The sequence below is a fragment of the Heptranchias perlo genome, chromosome 12, assembly GCF_035084215.1.
Source record: "Heptranchias perlo isolate sHepPer1 chromosome 12, sHepPer1.hap1, whole genome shotgun sequence".
Lineage (NCBI taxonomy): Eukaryota > Metazoa > Chordata > Chondrichthyes > Hexanchiformes > Hexanchidae > Heptranchias > Heptranchias perlo.
The window spans coordinates 30,682,783-30,704,325 of NC_090336.1; the positions used below are offsets into that span (position 1 = coordinate 30,682,783).

The window sequence follows — 21,543 nt, forward strand, 5'->3', positions numbered from 1 at the left end:
GGAATCCAGTCAAGATGGGTGGAAGGTCATGCTCCTCAGGCTGCTGGGGGCTCTAAATGAAGTGATTTTCACCAATGTTAACCTAGGAGGAGCAAAAATGTCCTATTTCCCAGCACTGATCGATCTCTCTCTCTCACTCTCTCACTCTCTCTCTAATGAGCTTAACAATGCACATAAAGAAATAAAACTTTTGTGGTACCACGCTTCCATTGTTGACAAGTTGGTTCGTGTCTTTATGGATGTCCATTGAAATCACTTTTTTTCTTTTTCCTTCCAGGCTACCCATACAGGCATGCGGACATACATTTATAGTAAGAACTCTATTATTGGCTCGCAGGCAGACCATACCGGCATGAGAACATACTATTTCAGTGCAGATACACAGGAGGATATGAATGGCTGGATCAGGGCTATGAACCAAGCAGCCCTTATGCAAGGATACACTTTAAAGAGGTCATTCTGAATTTTTATTAAACTCTTAAATACTACTAACTTGTATGTATTAACAACATAAAGCATCACTGCGTTGATTTTAGTCCCTGAGGACATTATGTATTCTAACCTTTGGATGTGACATTAAACCGAGACCCTGTTCGCCTGTTTTGGTGGTTCTGGTGGGTTTTGAAGATCCTAAGCCACTATTGAAAGAAGAGCAGGGAGTTCTGGTGGCTTGGCCAATATTATTCCCTCATCCAACATCACCAAAAACAGATTAATAGGTTACTAATCTCCATGCAGCTTGTGGGTATTTTCAGCCATATAATGGCTGGTATGTTGACTACATAACAGTCACTATGTTCCAAAAAGAGTGCAAAATGTTTTGACATGTTTTGGCATAATAAGGTGTTTCCAATGATCCCATTCTACTGTCTATGTCCACTTGAGAAGTGGCCATTTTGGCAAGGTACCAAAGGACACCTTACTCCAACATGGGGTACCAGCAGCAAAGCAGGGGAGAGAATGGTACATTAATTGTGTGTACACAATTAATTTTAAGTGTTCAGTAATACAGAAAAATTCTGATAAATTTACCAGGAAATGTTCTGCTTCAATTAGAATTCCCATTATTGGATTGAAAGGGAATGTTAAATTGGAATTCTGTGCTTGGACAGCTAATTTGCATTTACTCCTATCCCACTGTACTATAATAAGCACAAACCACTTTATTAGTGTACTTGTACTTTTTATAAAATGCCCTGTCATTTCCTGAAAATTGATGTGGTACTGTAGTAATCGTGCACTGAAGGAAGCTTGCCAATATTATTGGATTGAGCACTTGAATTGCCCTAATGGGATTAAGACCACAAACTAATTAACTATTTCAAAGAGGGGCTGGGCTCTGTTTTCCTTCCACCTGTGGGACATAGATTCAAGTGCAACCTAGACTGATTGAATCGAGAACCAAGTGTGGAAAATGAATTAATGCTGTTTGTTTGGTATCCTTCAGATGTATCTCCTCAGCTTGTGGTTAGGATGCAAGGGTAAGATTAGTTACATTCTTGATAATGCATATTTTCAGCTGCAAGCTTAATTTCAAAAAAAGCTGTAGAATTGAGAATGGCAGCTAAATGGTTCATAGGAAATTAATTCTGCCAGAATGATTTATATGTATGATGTGAATGTCACTTTGAGAATTTGTTAGGTGAAATGTATTGGACATAGTACTTGCATGATAAATTGATACTAGTTTTTAGGGCACACCATATAATGACTGCTGAAATTTAATTTAAAAATGTGGTAGTGTCTTCTGTTGTGAATTATTGTCCTGTGCAGAGATGTTTGACCATTGTTTTAATGCAGGTCGAAGTTTAAGCAATACTTGTCTGTATTATTTTCAGAAGGTTGATGCGCTTTAAAAATAATTTTTATAGGTAATTTATAGTCAGGTCAAGTAAAGAACGCTTTTCCCTTTAATTGTATGTTGCTCTCTGCTGCATAGTCCACATTCATAAATACATCAAGAAAAAATTAGGTACTTCAACTTAATGTCTTAATTGACTGCACATGTAATAAAAGGATTAGAAGTCTTTGGTGAAAGTGAGCTGATGAGGTGTGTGATTGTATGTATATAAAGCCTAAAAATTAAGCTGCCCTGATAGCTCGGTAAGTAGCTGAACCATGTAAAGCAGGCAGGTCCCAGGTTTGATCCCTGGGGTTTGTGCAGATCTCAGTAGGCGGTAGTGCTCGGGCTGCTACAGTTGGCTTCAGTGTTCCTGAGTTGGTGGTAAGGGGGTAAGGGGGTAAGAATCATCGAAGGTCTTTGATCATGATCATTACCCAACAACAGCTGCTTAACATCCATGGCTATCAGCTGAGAATAGGATTAGAATTGACTGTGATGCTTCTGCAGATGAATAGCCTACTGACACTGTCAGGGCTAATGCATGTAGATTGGTCACTTGGGTGAAATATAGGAAGGCACTCGAACAAGTATAGGGGAGAAAAAGGGAAAAAAATAAACATGGACATATTTTGAGAATGTTACAAGTCGAGATAAGGACATTGATGGAGATTTAAAACCTTTGTGTAAGAACAGAGAATATTCGGGTAGATTATTAAACACTGAATATTGTGGATTTAGTTTATTAATGGCATGTTAGCGTGTGAAGTGTTAATTTTTCAGGTCGGGCTGATCGCTGTGACAAGCTTGTTCTACAACCTTGTACTATCACTGCCTTCCTGTAAACAGTAGTGTTGCAAAAAAAGTGGGTGGAAGCTATGTTCATGTCTCTCAAATGAACAGTTCTGTATTTCTGTTAGGATGACAGTTGTATCATCTCTAGACCACTTAATTCATAAAACTGACAATGCTTTTTATCTGTGATAATTGAATAATACTGGCTACAATTGAGAGGACTCCTCGAATGTGAGAACCTCAAAATGTGTGCACAGTATTGACAAAGCTAAGACTCATTGTACCAATGGGGATCTGTGTGTCAGTCTCTCTCGTTCCAACCAGACTGTCATTCATCCAGTGGCATATATTTTGCCTTTCTGCTTGAGCTGGCTTCATTGCAGAATATGGGAAATTTAAGAATTTGTGAACAAAGTCAAAATGGCCAAGTTCAAAGTTTTCTGCATAAATAATGTTCATTACTTAGCTTAAACACAGTGCTGTTCGTAAACCAACGCCAAGTTTTGATACTGTACTTGCGTGTGTACATAAAACAGAAAATGCACTGCTTGGAAGTTGGTCTTGGCTTGCGCATAGAGTGGTCTCAGTCCTGTGCAAAAAGGGGAAATTGTGAATCCTGCATATGCACAGTTGTGTATAGATTGCATGGTGCTGATTTTGAAGTGACCGCTTCCATCGAGAGCCCACCCGATGGAAATGATAGCAGGCCTGAACCATGTTCGTGGTCGGGCCTCATTTGAATCCCATTGACGAGCTCCTAGTGCATTTGGAACAGCTCGCCGATCGGGCGGGGAAGGTGGGCCTACTCGTAGCTAAGCTGGGCCAAATAAGTAAGAGGGCGGGGCGGGGGCAATCCTAGAGGAAGGCCATGGAGGGTTAGGCATAGGGGTGGTCAAAATTATGAGCTAAGGGTAGCATTAATGCTCCTCCTAGAACCACAAAAATCATTTAAAACACTTTTTTTAAAAAAAAAGGTTTTTGGGATCAGCCTACAGCAGTCTCTTTGTGGACTGTTGATTAGGCCGTTTCATGTCCAGTACCACTGGGCGAAGCACGGCAGCACACACTCCGCCCATTGGGACTTCAAAATTGCATCAGGGTCCTATTGGCATTATAAGACACTGATTTACATGGGATAATGGAGCTTCCCCCTGTTTCCCACAGGAGTCTGGGCTGTCTATTTCAAAGACCCCACCAAAATGACAGTGGCCTGGATATCGGCGGAAACAGGGTAATAGGTTATGCAGCCCCATTTTTAGCGTGCTATCGCCCTATTCCTACCCGAAAACGGGGATGAATATCGCTTTCCAGTGCATGCTGTTGATGGGATATCACTGACTAAAGTTAAGGTTAAATCACAGGTATTGTATGTGGAATTTGGGTATTGCCATCTGCTGGAACATTCATTTAACGTCTTTTTTTACTGTTACTAGTGCCATAATGTTTAAGAAGGTTTTCAATATTTATGAAAGCTCAATAATATAAGTATGTTCCTGCCATTTTTCTCCCTCCTCTCCTGTCTGTCTTCACCTGGCATATGCCTGGAATTAACAGCTGAGCCTGACTGTGTCTTACCTGGCATCCACATTTAGGATAGAGGGAGTGGGAACCTGGTTGCTTCTGTGTTTCTGCTCTCTTTTTGCACCCCCACCCCCCCCCCCCCCCCCAAAAGAAAATCTGTGTTGCTTCGGCTATATTGTAGTTCTACCACTATTGTTTCAGCACAGACCAGGGTACCACATGGCTCCACACGACACCACGTAGTACATCTACTCTCTGAGCTATGATCAGGCAGGAGAGCAGACGTGATACCTAATGGATAAATATTTCTAAGTCTATAGTCTATTTCAGATAGTATCCCTGCAGAATTTACCGTTATACAAATTGGGAGGCTCCATGTTTTAACATCGTCACAATATTTGACACTCAAGGGCACTTCAATCAGAACATAAGAATTTGCGTCCAACTGGGGTAGAATGAACAAATTCAATTCCATCCCCGTGCACAACAAAAATTGCTATTAAGGCTTTAATCCCATAAAACCAAAAGATCAGCGGGAGGATTATTTCTCTCTTGTGTTTATAGTAAAATTGTAAACATGTATCGAAGGAATATGCTGACAATTTTGCTATAAAGAGCAGAGCACCAATATTCTCCTCCCCCCAAAATAAAACAGAGGGGACTTAGGAGAGAAATGTGCACATTTGCTTCTATTAACTTGGTATTGGAATTTTGTGGCACACAGAAAATGTCAGAGAACTGTTTTAACTTCTTTTTCTACCTGTCAATGGCACCAAGTCCTATAAGCAGTTGTATTATAAATTGAATATATCTTTATTGCTGGGTCATATTTAAATGAAGTATTTACAAAAAAATAGCTCCAATTAACTGTAGGCACTGAAACTTTCTTGCAGCAAAACACTCAACCTGCATCCTTTCCCACTCTCCAATCCCCTCTCCATCTTTTCTAAGCACCTATGGCTCCCCAAAAGTCATTGGTTAGACGGCAATCTTACATTAGGAAGGATGTGAAGACCATGGCGGGAGGTAACATAAGAGATTCACCAAGGTGATACGTGGGGTGAGAGGCTTTAGTTATGAGGACAGACCCAAGAAACTCGGGCTCTTTTTATTAGAACAAAGAAGGTTAAGAGAATTCTGATAAGGGCTGTTCAAATTTGTAAGGGTTTTTAATCAGATAAGAAGGGGAAAATCTATTTCCATTGGCCGTTGAGTGGATAACTGGAGGGCAGAAATTTAAAACCATCACTAAAAGAACAAAGGGTGTGATTAGCAGATTTTTTTTTTAAATGTTGGGATGTGGAATGCCCTGTCAAAAATTTGTGGAAGCAAAATCCATAATAGCTTTGAAAAAGATGTTAAATATCTGAAAAAGAAAAAATTAAAACGGTATTGGGAAAGGGCGAGGGAATGGGACTAAGTGGGCAGCTCAATCAGAGAGTAACGGGTCAAATGGCTTCTTTCTATGTTGTAAAATTCTATCTGAGGAGCACTGTGGAAGCGCAAGGTACTTTTTGAGCAGTGTTATTATTTTTCAAGCTTTGTGCTTTTTCGTTTACATAGAATTACATAGAATGCACAGCACAGAAAACGGTTTTTATTCTCCACCTGAGGTTCCTCCCTCCCGACTTCATCTAACCCTATCAGCATATCCTTCTATTCCTTTCTCCCTCATGTGTTTATCTAGCTTCCCCTTAAATGCATCTATGCTAATTGCCTCAACTACTCCATGTGGCAGCGAGTTCCACATTCTAAGCACTCTTTTAGGTTTCTCCTGAATTCCCTATTGGATTTATTAGCGATTATCTTATATTTATGGCCCCAAGTTCTGAGCTCCCCTGCAAGTGGAAACATCTTCTCTACGTCTGCCCAATCAAACCCTTTCATAATCTTAAAGACCTCTATCAGGTTACCCCTCAGTCTTTTTTCCAGAGAAAAGAGCCCCAGCCTGTTCAGCCTTTCCTGATAAGTATATCCTCTCAGTTCTGGTATTCTAGTAAATGTTTTTTGCACCTTCTCCAGTGCCTGTATGTCCTTTCTATAATATGGAGACCAGAACTGTTCACGGTATTCCAAGTGTGGTCTAACCAAGGTTCTATACACGTTTAACATAACTTCTTTGCTTTTCAATTCTATCCCTATAGAAATGAACCCCTGTGCTTGGTTTGCTTTTTTTTAATGGCCTTATTAACTTGTGTCGCTACTTTTAGTGATTTGTGTATTTGTATCCCCAGATCCCACTGCTCCTCCACCCCACTTAGATGCTTACTTTCCAAGCAGTATGTGTCCTCCTTATTCTTCCCACCAAAATGTAATACCACACTTATTTATATTGAAATTCATATGCCAATTAATGCCTTCCTGTATTTTGGCGCAGTCCACCTCGGTATTAACTATACCCCCCAATCTGGTTCTAGATTTTTTTTATTACATCTTTGAGTAAGGATTCCATTATCTTTCCTACCACCAAAATATTGAAATTGTACTTCCGATTCCCGAGTCCAAATCGTTTATGTAAATGGTGAACAACAGTGGTCCCAGCATCGATCCTCGTGGAACACCACTTCCCACCTTTTTGCCAATCTGAGTAACTACCTTTAATCCTTACTCTCTCTATTCTGTTTTGTAGCCAGCTCACTATCCATTCTGCTACTTGTCCCCTGACTCCACAATCTCTGGGCTTAGTCATAAGTCTACTATGTGGTACCCTATCGAAGGCCTTTTGAAAGTCCAAATATATTACATCTACTCCCTTATCCATATCTACCCTTTTCTGTTACTTCTTCAAAGTATTCAATAAGGTTGGTCAAACATGACCTTCCCTTTTGAAATCCGTGCTGACTATTCTTCATTATATTTTCGGTTTCTAGATGTTTTTTTATTACATCTTTGAGTAAGGATTCCATTATCTTTCCTACCACCAACGTAAAGCTGATTGGTTGATGGACCCAGTCCAGGGAACTATCTCCCTTTTTAAATGTAGGAATCACATTAGAACAGAAGAACATAAGAAATAGGAGCAGGAGTAGGCCAATCGGCCCCTCGAGCCTGCTCCGCCATTCAATAAGATCATGGCTGATCTGATCCTAACCTCAAATCTAAAGAACACAAGAAGTAGGAGCAGGACCCGGCCACTCAGCCCCTGGGCCCGCTCCTCCACCCACAGGGCCTTGACCGATCCGAACTCAGCTTCATGTCCAATTTCCTGCCCGCTCCCCATAACCCCTAATTCCCTTTACTTCTAGGAAACTGTCTATTTCTGTTTTAAATTTATTTAATGATGTAGCTTCCAGGGGCAGCAAATTCCACAGACCTACTGCCCTCTGAGTGAAGAAGTTTCTCCTCATCTCAGTTTTGAAAGAGCAGCCCCTTATTCTAAGATTATGCCCCCTAGTTCTAGTTTCACCCATTCTTGGGAACATCCTTACCGCATCCACCCGATCAAGCCCCTTCACAATCTTGTATGTTTCAATAAGATCGCCTCTCATTCTTCTGAACTCCAATGAGTAGAGTCCCAATCTACTCAACCTCTCCTCATATGTCCGCCCCCTCATCCCCGGGATTAACCGAGTGAACCTTCTTTGTACCGCCTCGAGAGCAAGTATGTCTTAAGTATGGACACCAAAACTGTATGCAGTATTCCAGGTGCGGTCTCACCAATACCTTATATAACTGCAGCAATACTTCCCTGTTTTTATATTCTATCCCCCGAGCAATAAAAGCCAACATTCCGTTGGCCTTCTTGATCACCTGCTGCACCTGCACGCTAACTTTTTGATTTTCTTGCACTAGGACCCCCAGATCCCTTTGTACTGCAGTACTTTCCAGTTTCTCGCCATTAAGATAATAACTTGCTCTCTGATTTTTCCTGCCAAAGTGCATAACCTCATATTTTCCAATATTGTATTGCATCTGCCAAATCTCTGCCCACTCACCCAGCCTGTCTATATCTCCTTGTAGGTTTTTTATGTCCTCCTCACTCTCTACTTTCCCTCAGTCCTCTGGCACGATTCCCTTTTCTAATGAATTTTTATACATATGTAATAGTGCTTCTGCTATCTCTTCCCCAACTTCATTTAATATGCGCAGATGCAATCCATCCGGACCAGGGGTTATATCCTCTTTAAGTTTCATTAGTTTATCAATTATCTCTCCCTAAATGTCTTTATATTTTTTTGATCTCTTCTAATGTCATGTCCACCTTGTTAGTCTCCCTGGTAAATACTGAGGCAAAGTAATTATTTAATATTTCTGCCATTTCACTGTCATTACCAGTGAATTGTTTTTTTAAACTTCTTTCCTAACCGTTTCATATTCCCTTTTGCCATCCTCTCCTTTGTTGTCTATGTACTTAGTGTATGCCTTTTTCTTCAATTTCGATTTTGCCCTTATTTCTTTATTCATCCATGGTGTATCGTTACTGGCCAGTTTGTTCTTGCTTTTTAGTGGAATGTACTTCTCCTGGACTCTCTTGATCACCATTTAAATGTTTCCCACTGTTGTTCTATTTCTTTGTTTATCGTACATTTTTCCAGTTTATTTTCCCTAGTTCCATTCTCATGCCCTGAAAATCAGCTTTTTAACAATTTATTGCTTTGGTCTTTTTCTTGCTTTTATCTTTCTCCATCTTAAACCTTATTATGTTGTGATCACTATTGCCTAGATGATCCCCTACACTTACTTCTCCACCAGTGTTCCCCGATGCTTACTTCTCCACAAGTAACTACAACCAGTGGATGTAGTATATTTGGATTTTCAAACGGCATTCGATATGGTGCCACCTAAAAAGTTGTTACACAAGGTAAGGGATCATGGGGTTGGGGGTAATATATTAGCATGGATGAAGGATTGCTTAAAGGACAGAAAACAGAGTAGGGATCAACAGGTCATTTTCAGGTTGACAGGCTGTAACTAGTGGGGTGCTGCAAGGATCGGTGCTTGGGCCTCAGCTATTTACAATCTATATTAATGACAGATGAAGGGACCGAGCGTAATGTATCCAAGTTTGCTGACGATACAAAACTAGGTGGGAAAGCAAGCTGTGAGGAGGACACAAAGGGATATAGACAGGTTAAGAGAGTGGGCAAGAAGGTGGCAGGTGGAGTATAATGTGGGGAAATGTGAGGGTTATTCACTTGGTAGGAAGAATAGAAAAACAGAATATTTTTTATCTGGTGAGAAACTATTAAATATTGGTGTTCAGAGACTTGGGTGTCCTCGGTACAAGAAGTTAGTATGCAGGTACAGCAGGCAATTAGGAAATCAAATGGCATGTTGGCCTTTATTGCAAGGGGTTTGGAGTACAAGAGTAAGGAAGTCTTACTACAGTTGTACAGGGCTTTAGTGAGACCTCACCTGGAGTATAGCGTACAGTTTTGTCGTCCTTATCTAAGGAAGGATATACTTGCCTTAGAGGCGGTACAACAAAGGTTCACTAGATTAATTCCTGGGTTGAGAGGGTTGTCCTCTGAAGAGAGGTTGAGGAGAATGAGCCTATACTCTCTGGAGTGTAGAAGAATGAGAGGTGATCTCGTTGAAACATATAAGATTATGAGGGGCTTGACAGGGTAGATGCTGAGAGGTTGTTTCCCCTGGCTGGAGAGTCCAGAACTAGGGGGTATAGTCGCAGGATAAGGGGTCAGCCATTCAAGACTGAGATGAGGTGGAATTTCTTCACTCAGAGGGTTGTGAATCTTTGGAATTCTGGCTGTGGATGTTGAGTCATTGAATATATTAAAGGCTGAGATAGATAGATTTTTGGACTCTAGAGGAATCAAGGGATATGGGGATCAGGCGGGAAAGTGGAGTTGAGGTCGAAGATGAGCCATGATCTGATTGGTGGAACAGGCTTGAGGTTGCTGTATGGCCTCGTCCTTCTTCTATTTCTTATGTTCTTATGATCTCTTATCTGCTCTGGTTCATTTCCCATTATTAGATCCAGCAGTGCTTCCTCTCTTGTTGGGCTTTTTACATACTGGGTAAGAAAAGAGCCCTGCCTGCATTTCAAAAACTCCATTCCCTGTATCCTTTTACCTACCTCTCCTTGCCAGTTTATTTGGGGATAGTTAAATTCTCCCATGATATTTTTGTGTATGTCTATTGAAAACATTTTCTTTCTGTTACAGAGAACCAGAAAAAGCAAATAGGCCTCGCCTTGCTCAGAGCAACCATATCAACTCGTACAAGGGCGTTACCAAGGCAGAAGTGCTTCAGAGCAGAGAACACACTGGGAAAATAGATGAAAAGTTTGGGTTTGAGAAAAGTGAAGAAATGAAGAAAGAGAGGGATGATGACGAGAGATATGGCTTCCAAAAGGATACGGTGGAGCTACTGGCCAGAAAAGGGAGTAAGAATAAGGTGCAAGCAAGAACAGAGAACGACAACATGTTTACAGAACACCATCCTTTGTCTCGGCCACAGCCCACACAGCGCAATGGCACACTTCAGCCTCCCACAACAAGTGCCACTCTGGTAGACCAGAATGGTGCCAATGTTTATCGGAGGGGGTTTGTGCCCCGAACTAGCACAGAGAAGAATGTGCAGCGGAAAAGTTCCATGGTACAAGTTGAACACTGGGTGAAATCACACACAGGAGACAACAAAAGGTCAGAATATATTTTTATTAATTTGTGGCCTACATTAATTGCTTAAGCATCGAACCATAACAGAAAAGGAAACCAGTTATAATCTGATACATTGAGCCAATTGCTTAGTTCACAAGTGCTTCTATTTAATAACCATTTTATCCCCATAAGCTTTAAAATTATTACTATTAAAAATAATTAAGACCCTCACTAAGAATGTTTACAGCTCAGCATACTGTAGTTTTCTGCAATGTATTCAGAAATGGTAGAAATTCTTCAGACAACTGCATTTTTACTGCTTTACAATCATGGGGACTGGTCGGCATTTTTCACAGAAAAACAGGTGGAATCACAGAATGTGATCCCCAAAACCCCAATAAAAATCCCATATGATTGAATTGGTCAAAATAATTCAATTTTTGCACAGTACTCTAGGATTTGATTATAAATAGCAGCGATGTGATATTATGGCAAATCCACTGGTTTTCCGTTTCCAATAAGGAATGGACAGACTTGCAGAATATGATTCCCTAAAACACAGGTCAAAATCCCATGTAATAAAAATGGAACCAGACTTATTTGGTCAAAGTCAACCAGTGACCCCCTTCGTGAAACACATAATGGTACTCGCTGTAAATCTCGAGGAGTTACAGTATGTGTAACTCTGTGACTTAAGAGATGAGCAGTGCCACTGATTTAGGGGGACAAGTAACTGCCCCTCCCAGTGTTAATATCTGAGATACTTGCCTTTAATTATTAGGGATGGGTTTGTCGTGCCATGAGTAGCCTGCTGGTCTAATTACGCGGATTCAAATTTCCTGTGCTTCAGGGAGTCCTGGCTGAATCTACTGGTTTAGCTGGCTGCAAACATACAAACAAGCATGCTGCTGGTGGCAAGTTCTGCCAGTAAGTTTGCCTTGATTACTTTTGACTTGCATGGGATGTGAACCTGAATGTTTTGCAGAAGTGGTGCCCATGGACTTAATAGAATCATAAAATCTTACAGCACAGAAGGACGCCATTCGGCCCACCATGTCTGTGCTGGCTCTTTAAAAGAGCTATCTAATTAGTCCCATTCTCCTGCCCTTTCCCCATAGCCCTGCAAACTTTTCCCCTTCAAGTATTTATCCAATTCCCTTTTGAAAGTTACTATTGAATCTGCTTTCCACTACCCTTTCAGGCAGTGCATTCCAGATCATCATAACTTGCTGAGTTTTAAAAAAAAATTCTCCTAATTTTGCCTCTGGTTCTTTTGCAAATTATCTTAAATCTGTGTGCTCTGGTTAACGACCCTCCTGCCAATGGAAACTGTTTCTCCTGTGGTGGGCAGGTGGGGGAGGGTGGCGGTGGGATGGGTAGAGGAGAATACCAACTTGGATTGGATGGGGGGTGGGGGTTAGTTGTGGGGGGGGGGGGCAGGAGAGAACCAGGGAGAGGAGTGTGCCAGCATAAACTGAGGGGAAGAGAAGAGGACAGTGGCATCATGAACTTGGGATGGCTAAAGGAGAATGCCAACATAAAGTAGGGGGTAGGGGGAGGAAAGAGTGCCAGCATGATCTTCAGGGAAGAATTTGTGAGTATGAACTTAGGGGGCAGGTAAGGGAGAAAGTCAGCATGAACTGGAGGAGGGAGAGGTCAGTGCATGAACTTGATGCAGGGGACAAGAGTGGAAGCATGAACTGGGCAGGTCAGGGAGAAAGTCAGCATGAGGCAAGTAGGGAGAGTGTGTCAATGTGCATGTAGCAAAGTTATATGTCTAAAGCTTACCTGATACATTCTATCATATGTGACAAATAGCAAGCCTATCCCAGCTTAATGCCTTTCAGTTGGAATTTCTATCCCCAACTTTGAGCTAATCTTTGGCCAGTTATCCTCTTGCATCAAAATTAGTTAAAATCAGTATGATATAAATATGCCAAATTGCTTGGTGAAATAATGATTGAACAGGTATTTTTATAAGCAATAAATTACAATAAGATTGATTTGCAATCATTACTTAACAGTCTAATGTAGTTACCTCTGTTTTATGCTGAACTCCATATATTATCAGGATTTCCTGCACAATTATTTCAAGTAACTGTGTTTTACATTCCCTGAGTGCAGCTAATGCCTCAGTCGGATGGTTTAATAATTCTCTTACCAGTCGTATCGTTTCATTTCTACACGGCAATGTTCAGAAAAGTCCGCCATAAAAATTTGCTGTGCTGTGACAGGTTTTAGGTATGCCTTCCTTTATTTAACTTTAATAACCTGTGGGTACTACGTGCCTAACGCTGTTGATACTTTTGATGCCCTTAGAGCATTATATGTACTTCTTCAGTATTCCTAAACAATGAGTTCAAGAAATATTTCCATTTTCATAGCTATATAGTATTTAATATAAATTGTGTGGCATTTTACTCTTGTGTTGCTGAAAGTACTCAGTAATTCTTTTGTCCCTGAGCTTAATTTCTTCAAGCAAAACAATCTGTCTTTTTACTAAAAATTGAGGCTCACATGAATTAAACTTATCTCCCACATAGGGACCATTTTTTTTGTTTTTGAGGGGGCAATTATTTTGCAGGCTAAGGTAACTTCTCTCTTGTTTTTTTCCTAGCTCTCAGAGAGTGCTTTGCCTCCACTCACAACTTTTCCTGAGGGTCCAACTAAGAATAGAAATTCAAACCCTTGTCCTGCCCCATAGTGCACCTTATTGCAGCACCAATGCATTGCACCTTGCAGCCTAATCTAGAAAACCTAAGTATCTTTCTGCACACTGCAATCACAATCTGAATGCTAAATTTGTGCTAATGACATGTACTCTTGTGCAGTGTACATCAAACACACCATAGGTATGTTTATTTTAAATAGCTCTTTTTATTCCGACATCTGTGCAGTTAAGGTATCTGATTCTGCCACCATCTTGCTACTTGAGAAGTAATGAAGTTTCTCTTGGTGTTCTGACCTCCTGTCAGGGTACAGCTGGTGATGGCTGCTGCAGATTTGAAACTCTCAGCTTTTACTGCATGGGTAAATTTTCCAGATATCCTCACTAATGGTGCTGGAGCAGAATGGACATGGGGTTGGAAAATTAGGCGATCAGTCTAGCCGGATACTTTCCATTCTGTGCCATGTGCAAACTTCTGGTCGGATTTTAAGGCGAGCCAAGGGAGCTCTAGCTGAAAAGAGGCGAGAGCTTTATTTATTATTGAAATGTTTTTTTCATGATTTTGACCTGTAGAAAACATGACGGGACAGTTTATTCTGAGCTGGTAGGAAATCTGCATCCAAAGGGTTTTGAGAGTAAATTCCTAAAACTGCATTTCAGATGTTTGGACAAATTATGGGGTGTCATAAACTCCAAGGTCATCATAGTCTGTTGCATGCTGCACAATTTTGCTGTCCAAAGAGACATAAAGTGGAGCAGATGTATAAGGAGGAGCTAAGGGTTGAACAAGATAAAGATAAGGAGCCAAAAAAATTCTAATTTCAGAGGCAGCAAGAGCTGTATGGCAGGCACTCACCCTTTACGAGCTGCAGCTGTGCACTATTTCCCACCTAACTAGTTCCAACCAGCAGGTCCAATTCAGGCTTGTAGCTTGTTATGAATAGCTGATGAAACCAATATTGAGAAATTCCGAAGATCGGCTGAATGCGCTGCATTGACATCCCACTGCTTTAGTGCTGGAAGCACAAAAATTGCCCTGTGATTCTCTGTAATGTCCTTGAAGTAGGCCATTAAAAGTGGCAACCTTAAGCACACATCAACCTATAACATCACAGAGAGGAACGAGGTACTGGAGGGTTCCCAGTGTCCATGGAACTATACCCCAGCAAGAGCCAACAACTTGAGGTGGAGGGAGAAATTAGCAAAAAATATGTCTTAAGGGAAAATGTTTTATGGATGGTAAAATTATTGGGAGAAAGACTTGCATTTATATAGCACCTTATCACTTCTCTTTGGAACACCTCTAAGTGCTTTGCTTATGATAATATACTCTGAAGTGCTATAATTGTTGTTCTGTCGATTATATATGGTAGCCATTTTGCACACTACAAGATTTCACCTGCAGTGATGAGATTGAATGGTCAGTTAATTTTTTTTTTGTGGTATTGTGGGAGAAATGTTGGTCAGGCCACTGGGAGAACTCTCTGTTCTTCAGATAATACAATGGGTTCTCTAACCTGAGCCCTGGAAAAGGCAGGTGGGACCTTTGTTTAGAGTCTCATCCGAAGGGTGGCATCTCTGACAGTGCAACACTCCTCCAGTACTGGACTAGAATATCATCCTAGATTGTGTGCTGCAATCCTGGAATGGACTGAGTCATAAATATTAATCATGTAGAATTTGGGTGTCAGTGCCCACATGGCTTCTATAACCTGAAGCATTGTCTGCAGCCAGTCAGCCCTGCTCACTACTTTTTAATCGTTCAGTAAGTATGGCTGTGAGTATTTTATGTTTGCATATTACTGCTGAGCTATGCATGGTAGTTTATTTAAATCCTCTTTTCCCCTGATGTGTCTGGCTTCTGGCAGCTTCATTGAAAATGTTTAATAGAATTCTAGGGCTGAGTGTTGGCTTGTTTTGTGCCTGTTTAATATTAAACACAGAGTTGTAACAGTCGCTCCAGTTGATTATTGATTGATTGTAGCTGTGCTGTAAAATGGTCCCGCAATGACAGAAAAGCTATCTGGACGCAGGCATTGCTTATTCAATGAAGCTACTGTTATTAAGTTTATCAGAAGTGATATGTTATGTTTGATCTTTTGAACTGTGGCTCTGTTGAACTAACAAGTATTCTATTATGGTTCTTGTTATTTCTAATTGCTTATTCATTGAATACAGAAGTATGTTAACTGGTATAAGGTTGGTTGGTTTACTTTCCTGTTGTATTGCCCAGAACACTTTTTCCTCCTCAAGTACACTTTTGTGATGTTCACATAGCACAAATTGACATTTTAATATACTTGTGTGGCCTGCAATTCTTTTATGCGTGTATCGAATGGGCTTCGGAAACAGTGAGTGTTTTATTGCACTGTATTGATTTTATAGAACTGTTCATTTTTATTGTTTAGGCAGTTTGAGTGCCACAAGAGTGCACGGCATTCAATTTTATCAGGATTGTTGCTGAGGGTGAAGGCGATGATTGTTCTGATTGAGGTTAAAAACAACCTCGTACTGGTAGCTCACTTGGTAAATGCACTGCCCGGGATGTTACTGAGCTGTTTAAACCTCCCTCCAAGTCACACACCATCCCGACTTGGAAATATATCGCCGTTCCTTCATTGTCGCTGGGTCAAAATCCTGGAACTCCCTTCCTAACAGCACTGTGGGAGAACCGTCACCACACGGACTGCAGCGGTTCAAGAAGGCGGCTCACCACCACCTTCTCGAGGGCAATTAGGGATGGGCAATAAATGCCAGCCTTGCCAGCGACGCCCACATCCCGTGAACGAATAAAAAAAAACCAGAACAGTCATAGGTTTAATTTCTGATCTGTTCTGAAGTAACTGATGTGAGCCGGTGTGCCAGTAGGAGCACTGCAATTGGCCTCACTGTCACTAGGCCAGTTGGGGTTCCCACTAATGAGTGCTATCAAGTGACCCTTGCTAGAGAAAAGTGGATGCCTGATAACAGTGGGAATGGGCTCTGCTGCAATGCCCTCCACAATCAAATAGGATGCCAACATCCACTTTATATGCTTGTACACAAAGTGGATATTGAGTTCAATGCAGGGGCACCAATTAAGCAAACTGCTCAGTCCTGGATAGTGTTGAGCTTGTTGCGGTCTAGGTAAGTGGTGAGTATTCCATCATACTTGAGCCTTGTAGATGGTGGAGAGGCATTGAGGAATCAGGAGGTGAGCCCCTTGTTGCAGAGTACCCAACCTCTGTCCTGCTCTTGTAGCCATGGTGTTGATATTCCCCGAGTCTAGTTAAGCTTCTGGTCAGTGGTGACCCCCAAGATGTTGATGGTGGGAGGCTCACCAGTCGTGATGCCATTGAAGTTCGAAGAGAGATGGCTCATGTTCAAGATGCTCATAGTCCAGCACTTATGTGGCATGTATGTTACCTGCCATTTGTCAGCCCAAGCCTGGATGTTATCTAGGTCCTTCTGTGGCTGCCTTGTGCTGCTTCATTATCAGAGGAATTATGAATGGAGCGAAACACTGTGGAATCATCAGTGAACACCCCACTTATGATCCGATGACAGAGGGAAACTCATTGATGAAGCAGCTGAAGATGTTTGGGCTGAGGACCTTTCCCTGAGGAACTCCTGCAGTGATGTCTTGGAGCTATGATGATTGGCCTTTGCCCATTTTCCTTGTGTCATTTTGGCTGATTCCAGCCATTCTGTTGCTGTACCTGAATGCTGCTTTGAGGTCAAGGGCAGCTACTTTCACCTCTCCTCTGGCATTCAGCTCTTGCATCCATATCTGGGTCAAGGTTGTAATGAGGTTAGAGCCAAGTGGTTCTGGCAGAACGTGAACTGAGTATCGGTGAGCAGGTTATTGGTGAGTAGGTGTTGATTGATGACTTCCTTTATCATTTTACTGTTGACTGGGAGGAGACTGGGCAGTAATGAATTGAGTTAGATTAATACAGTTTTTTGCCTCCAGCAATTAATTCACAACTGCTGAGTATGAAAGAAACAACATCTGTGTGTCAAGTTGTATAATGTCAGCACATTTAAAAATTTCTGCCCCAACATCAAAAGCTATGCATTTTTTTCAGGTAGTTGTTTTCCCACAGATTGAGTGTCTGTTTTCCATTTTTGTAGCTTGGTGGAATGCAACCTCCATCTTGATGGTAGCTGCTTAAGTTTAAACATAGAAATTCCCGTGTGACACTCAGTGCCTAGTTAGCTAATTTCAGCCAGCTAGAGGTAGGAGCAGAAACAACATAATTGGCCTCAGAATCCCCAAGTTTGGGAGGGAAAAGTTAGCAATGTCAGCTGAAAATGGGCATATACCGATGTTGAATGAGGACAGGATCTGGCTTGGCTACTATGTCTGTCACAGTCAAATAGCCTGCTGATACTCACTGTCAAGGCTCACTCCTGAACACTCGGGAGATCATAAGACCAATATGCTCCAGGAGCAGGAGTAGGCCATTCGGCCTCTCGAGCCTGCTCCACCATTTAATGAGATCATGGCTGATCCGATTTTTACCTCAACTCCACTTTCCCACCTTTTCCCCATATCCTTTGACTCCCTTGCTGATCAAAAATTTGTCTAACTCAGCCTTGAATGTAATCAATGACTCAGCCTCCACAGCTTTTTGGAGTAAAGAATTCCAAAGATTCACGACCCTCTGGGTGAAGAAATTCCTCCTCATTTCCGTCTTAAACGGGCGACCCCTTATTCTGAGACTATGCCCCCTTGTTTAGATTCCCCCATGAGGGGTAACATCCTCTAAGCATCTACCCTATCGAGTTCCCTCAGAATCTTGTACGTTTCAATAAGATTCCCTCTCATTTTTCTAAACTCCAATGAGTAGAGACCCAACCTGTTCAATCTTTCCTCATAAGACAACCCTTCCATACCTGGAATCAACCTAGTGAACCTTCTCTGAACTGCCTCCAATGCAAGTATGTCCTTCCTTAAATAAAGGCACCAGAATTGTACGCAGTACTCCAGGTGTGATCTCACCAGCATCCTGTACAGTTGTAGCATGACTTCCCTGCTTTTATACCCCATCCCCCTAGAAATAAAAGCCAATATTCTGTTTGCCTTCCAGATTACCTGCTGCACCTGTATGTTGACTTTTTGTGTTTCATGTACGAGGACACCCAAATCCCTCTGTACCGCAGCATTTTGTAATATTTCTCCATGCAAATAATATTTTGCTTTTTTATTTTTCCTCCCAAAGTGAATTACTTCACATTATATTCCATCTGCCAAATTTTTGCCCATTCACTTAACCTGTCAATATCCCTTTGCAGACACTTTGTGTCCTCATCGCAACTTGCTTTTCCACGTATCTTTGTATCATCAGCAAATATGGCCACAAGACACTTTGTTCCTTCATCCAAGTTATTGATATACATTGTAAATAGTTGAGGCCCCAGCACTGATCCCTGTGGCACCCCACTAGTTACAGATTGCCATTTTGAAAATGACCCTTTTATCCCTACTCTTTGTTTTCTGTTAGTTAGTCAATCCTCTATCCCCATGCCAGTATATTACCCCCAACACCATGAGCTCTTATCTTGTGCAGTAATCTTTTATGTGGCACCTTATCGAATGCCTTTTGGAAATCCAAATATACTGCATCCATTCGTTCCCCTTTATTCACCCTGCCCGTTACTTCCTCAAAGAACTCTAATAAATTTGTCAGACATGATTTCCCCTTCATAAAACTATGTTGACTCTCCTTGATTGGTGCTGAGAGGTACTGGATGGCATGTGCCACCAGTAGAACCATACCTATGGTCAATGCCTTCAGACGAAGAGGAGGGGGAAGAAACAGATGAGAAAATAAGATGGTTGATCTAGTACATTAACTGGCTGCACAGTGGAGTGGTGGGGAGTGGGGTCACTTAGCATCACAAACTGAGGAGCCTTTATCGATACTTTGTGAACTCTGAAATTGAGTTAGAAAAAAGCTGCATTCTTACACAATGTGACAACCAAAATATTTAGCATATTTGTGCCTCCCAATGGCTAAGATTCTCCTAATATAGATTGTGCAAACAATATCCTTAACATTTCCTTAAGCAAGTTGGGTGTTTGCGCTTTGTTTTTTGTGAGGAGAGGGAGGTCGTCTAATGGAATAGAATATAATTTTTTTTGAGGAGGGAAGTGTACGAATTGTTATACACATCACACATATGTGGTACATAAAATAAATATGTTCTTTATATCTATTTCTGTGTCCATCTGTATTTACTATATAATCAAGATAATTATAGATAAGGAAGGCCCGGCCCATTATGATTCATCCATCCAGAGATATCCTAATACCCTGCCAGCATTCCCTCTCTGCCTCCCCCTCCGCATCCCCCCCCCCCCCCAATATGAGAATACAATTATTTCTTAATAGACTACAGGGTCTTTACCTTCACTACTCTGTCTGGAAGTTTATTCCACATGTTCAACACGCTTTATGTGGAGAATTTTTTTTGTGTGTCTAAAAAGTACCCTTCTTAAACTTGTGACTGCTTGTTCTACTCAACCTTGGTCAAAGAGATGGGTTTTAAGGAGGGCCTTAAGGGAGCAGAGTGAGGAGGAGAAGTGGAGGGATTTATGGAGTAAATTCCAGAGTGTGGTGCCGAGGCAGCTGAAGGCACAGCTGCCAGTGGTGGGCGCAGGGAGAGGAGGATGCACAAGGGGCCAGAATCAGGGCAACAGAGAATTTGAGGGGATGGTAGGGCTGGAAAAGGTTAGAGAGATAGGAAAGAGTGAGGCCATGAGGAATTTAAACACAGAGTGAGAACTTCAAATTTGAGGTATTAGGACACTGGGAGTCAGCAAGGACAGGAGTGATGGGTGAGTCAGATTTGATGCAGGATAGGATATGGGCAGCAAAGTTTTAGATGAACTGAACTTTATGGAGCGTGGTGGGTGGAAGGCTGACCAGAAGAGCATTGGAGTAGTTAAGTCTGGAGGTGACAGAGACGTGGATCAGGATTTCAGCAGCAGATGGACTGAGGTACAGGTGGAGGCAGATGATATTTTGGAGGTGGAAGTAGGTGGTCTTTGTGATGGGGAGGCTATGGGATCAGAAGCTCAGCTCAGGGTTTATTCGAATGGCAAAGTTGTGAATAGTCGGGTTTAGCTTGAGACAGTGGCCAGGGAGGAGGATGGAATTGGTGGTCAGGATACAAAGTTTCTGGTGGAGACCAAAGATGATATCTTCAATTTTCTTTGTGTTTACCTGGAAGAATTTGCACTTGTCCAAGATTAGATGTCAGACAAGCAGATTGACAACACACGCATTGGAGGGGTTGAGAGAGGTGGTAGAGAGTTAGAACAGGGTGTCATCAATGTACATGTGGAAGCTGACGCCATGTTAGCAAATGATGTCACCGAGGCATAGGATGTTGATGAAGAAGAGAAGGGGGCCAAGGATAGGTCCTCGGGGGGGACTCCTGAAATAATGATGCAGAGGTGCAAAGAGAAGCCATTGCTGGAGATACTCTGGTTATGATTGGATAGGTAAGAGTGGAACCAAGCAAGTACAGTCCCATTAAGCTGGACAATGGAAGAGAGGCATTGGAGGAGAATGATGTGGTCAACTGTATCAAAGGCTGAAAACAAAACAAGGATGAATAACACACCATGGTCACATTTTAGACTTGGGTTAGTGCCATTTTGATGCTGTTGCAGGCTTAGATATGTGATTGGTGGGTTTTAAACAGGGAGTTACAGAAAAGATGGGCACAGATTTGAGAGGCAATGACATGTTTTGAAGAGGAAAGCGAGGTTGGAGATGAAGCGGTTATTTGCAAGGACAGAGGTGTAAAGGGATGTTTTTGATAATGGTTTTGAAAGGGAGGGCAGCAGTACCTGAGGACAGGGAACCATTTACAATGTCAGCTAGAATGGGGGCCAAGACGGGAAGTTGGGTGGTCAGCAATTTAAGTGGGAATGGGGTCAAGGGGGTAGGAGGTGGGTCTCATGGATGAGATAAGCTTGGAGCAGGCATGAGGGTAGACAGGAAAGAAATCAAAGAAAAGTGCGGGTTTAGAGCTAGGGCAGGGGGAGCCTGGGGAGAGGTTTGATCTGGTGGGAAAAGGGAAAGCGGGAAGCAGCAGAAGCTGCTATTTACATTTAAATAACTAAGAAATCAGAATGAAATAATTACAGAAATTTTGAATGG

The 21,543-nt window shown here is 41.8% G+C and overlaps 1 protein-coding gene across 12 annotated transcripts in view; it reads left to right on the forward strand.

Moving 5' to 3' along the window:
• Nucleotides 1-21,543, forward strand: part of plekha7b (pleckstrin homology domain containing, family A member 7b) — a 426,620-nt gene that overhangs the window by 332,308 nt on the left and 72,769 nt on the right. For all 12 annotated transcript variants that reach the window (XM_067993877.1, XM_067993879.1, XM_067993880.1 and 9 more), the window contains 2 exons: nucleotides 278-453; nucleotides 10,282-10,761. In XM_067993877.1, coding sequence (XP_067849978.1) covers nucleotides 278-453; nucleotides 10,282-10,761 — 656 coding nt within the window. The remainder of the gene's footprint in view (nucleotides 1-277; nucleotides 454-10,281; nucleotides 10,762-21,543) is intronic.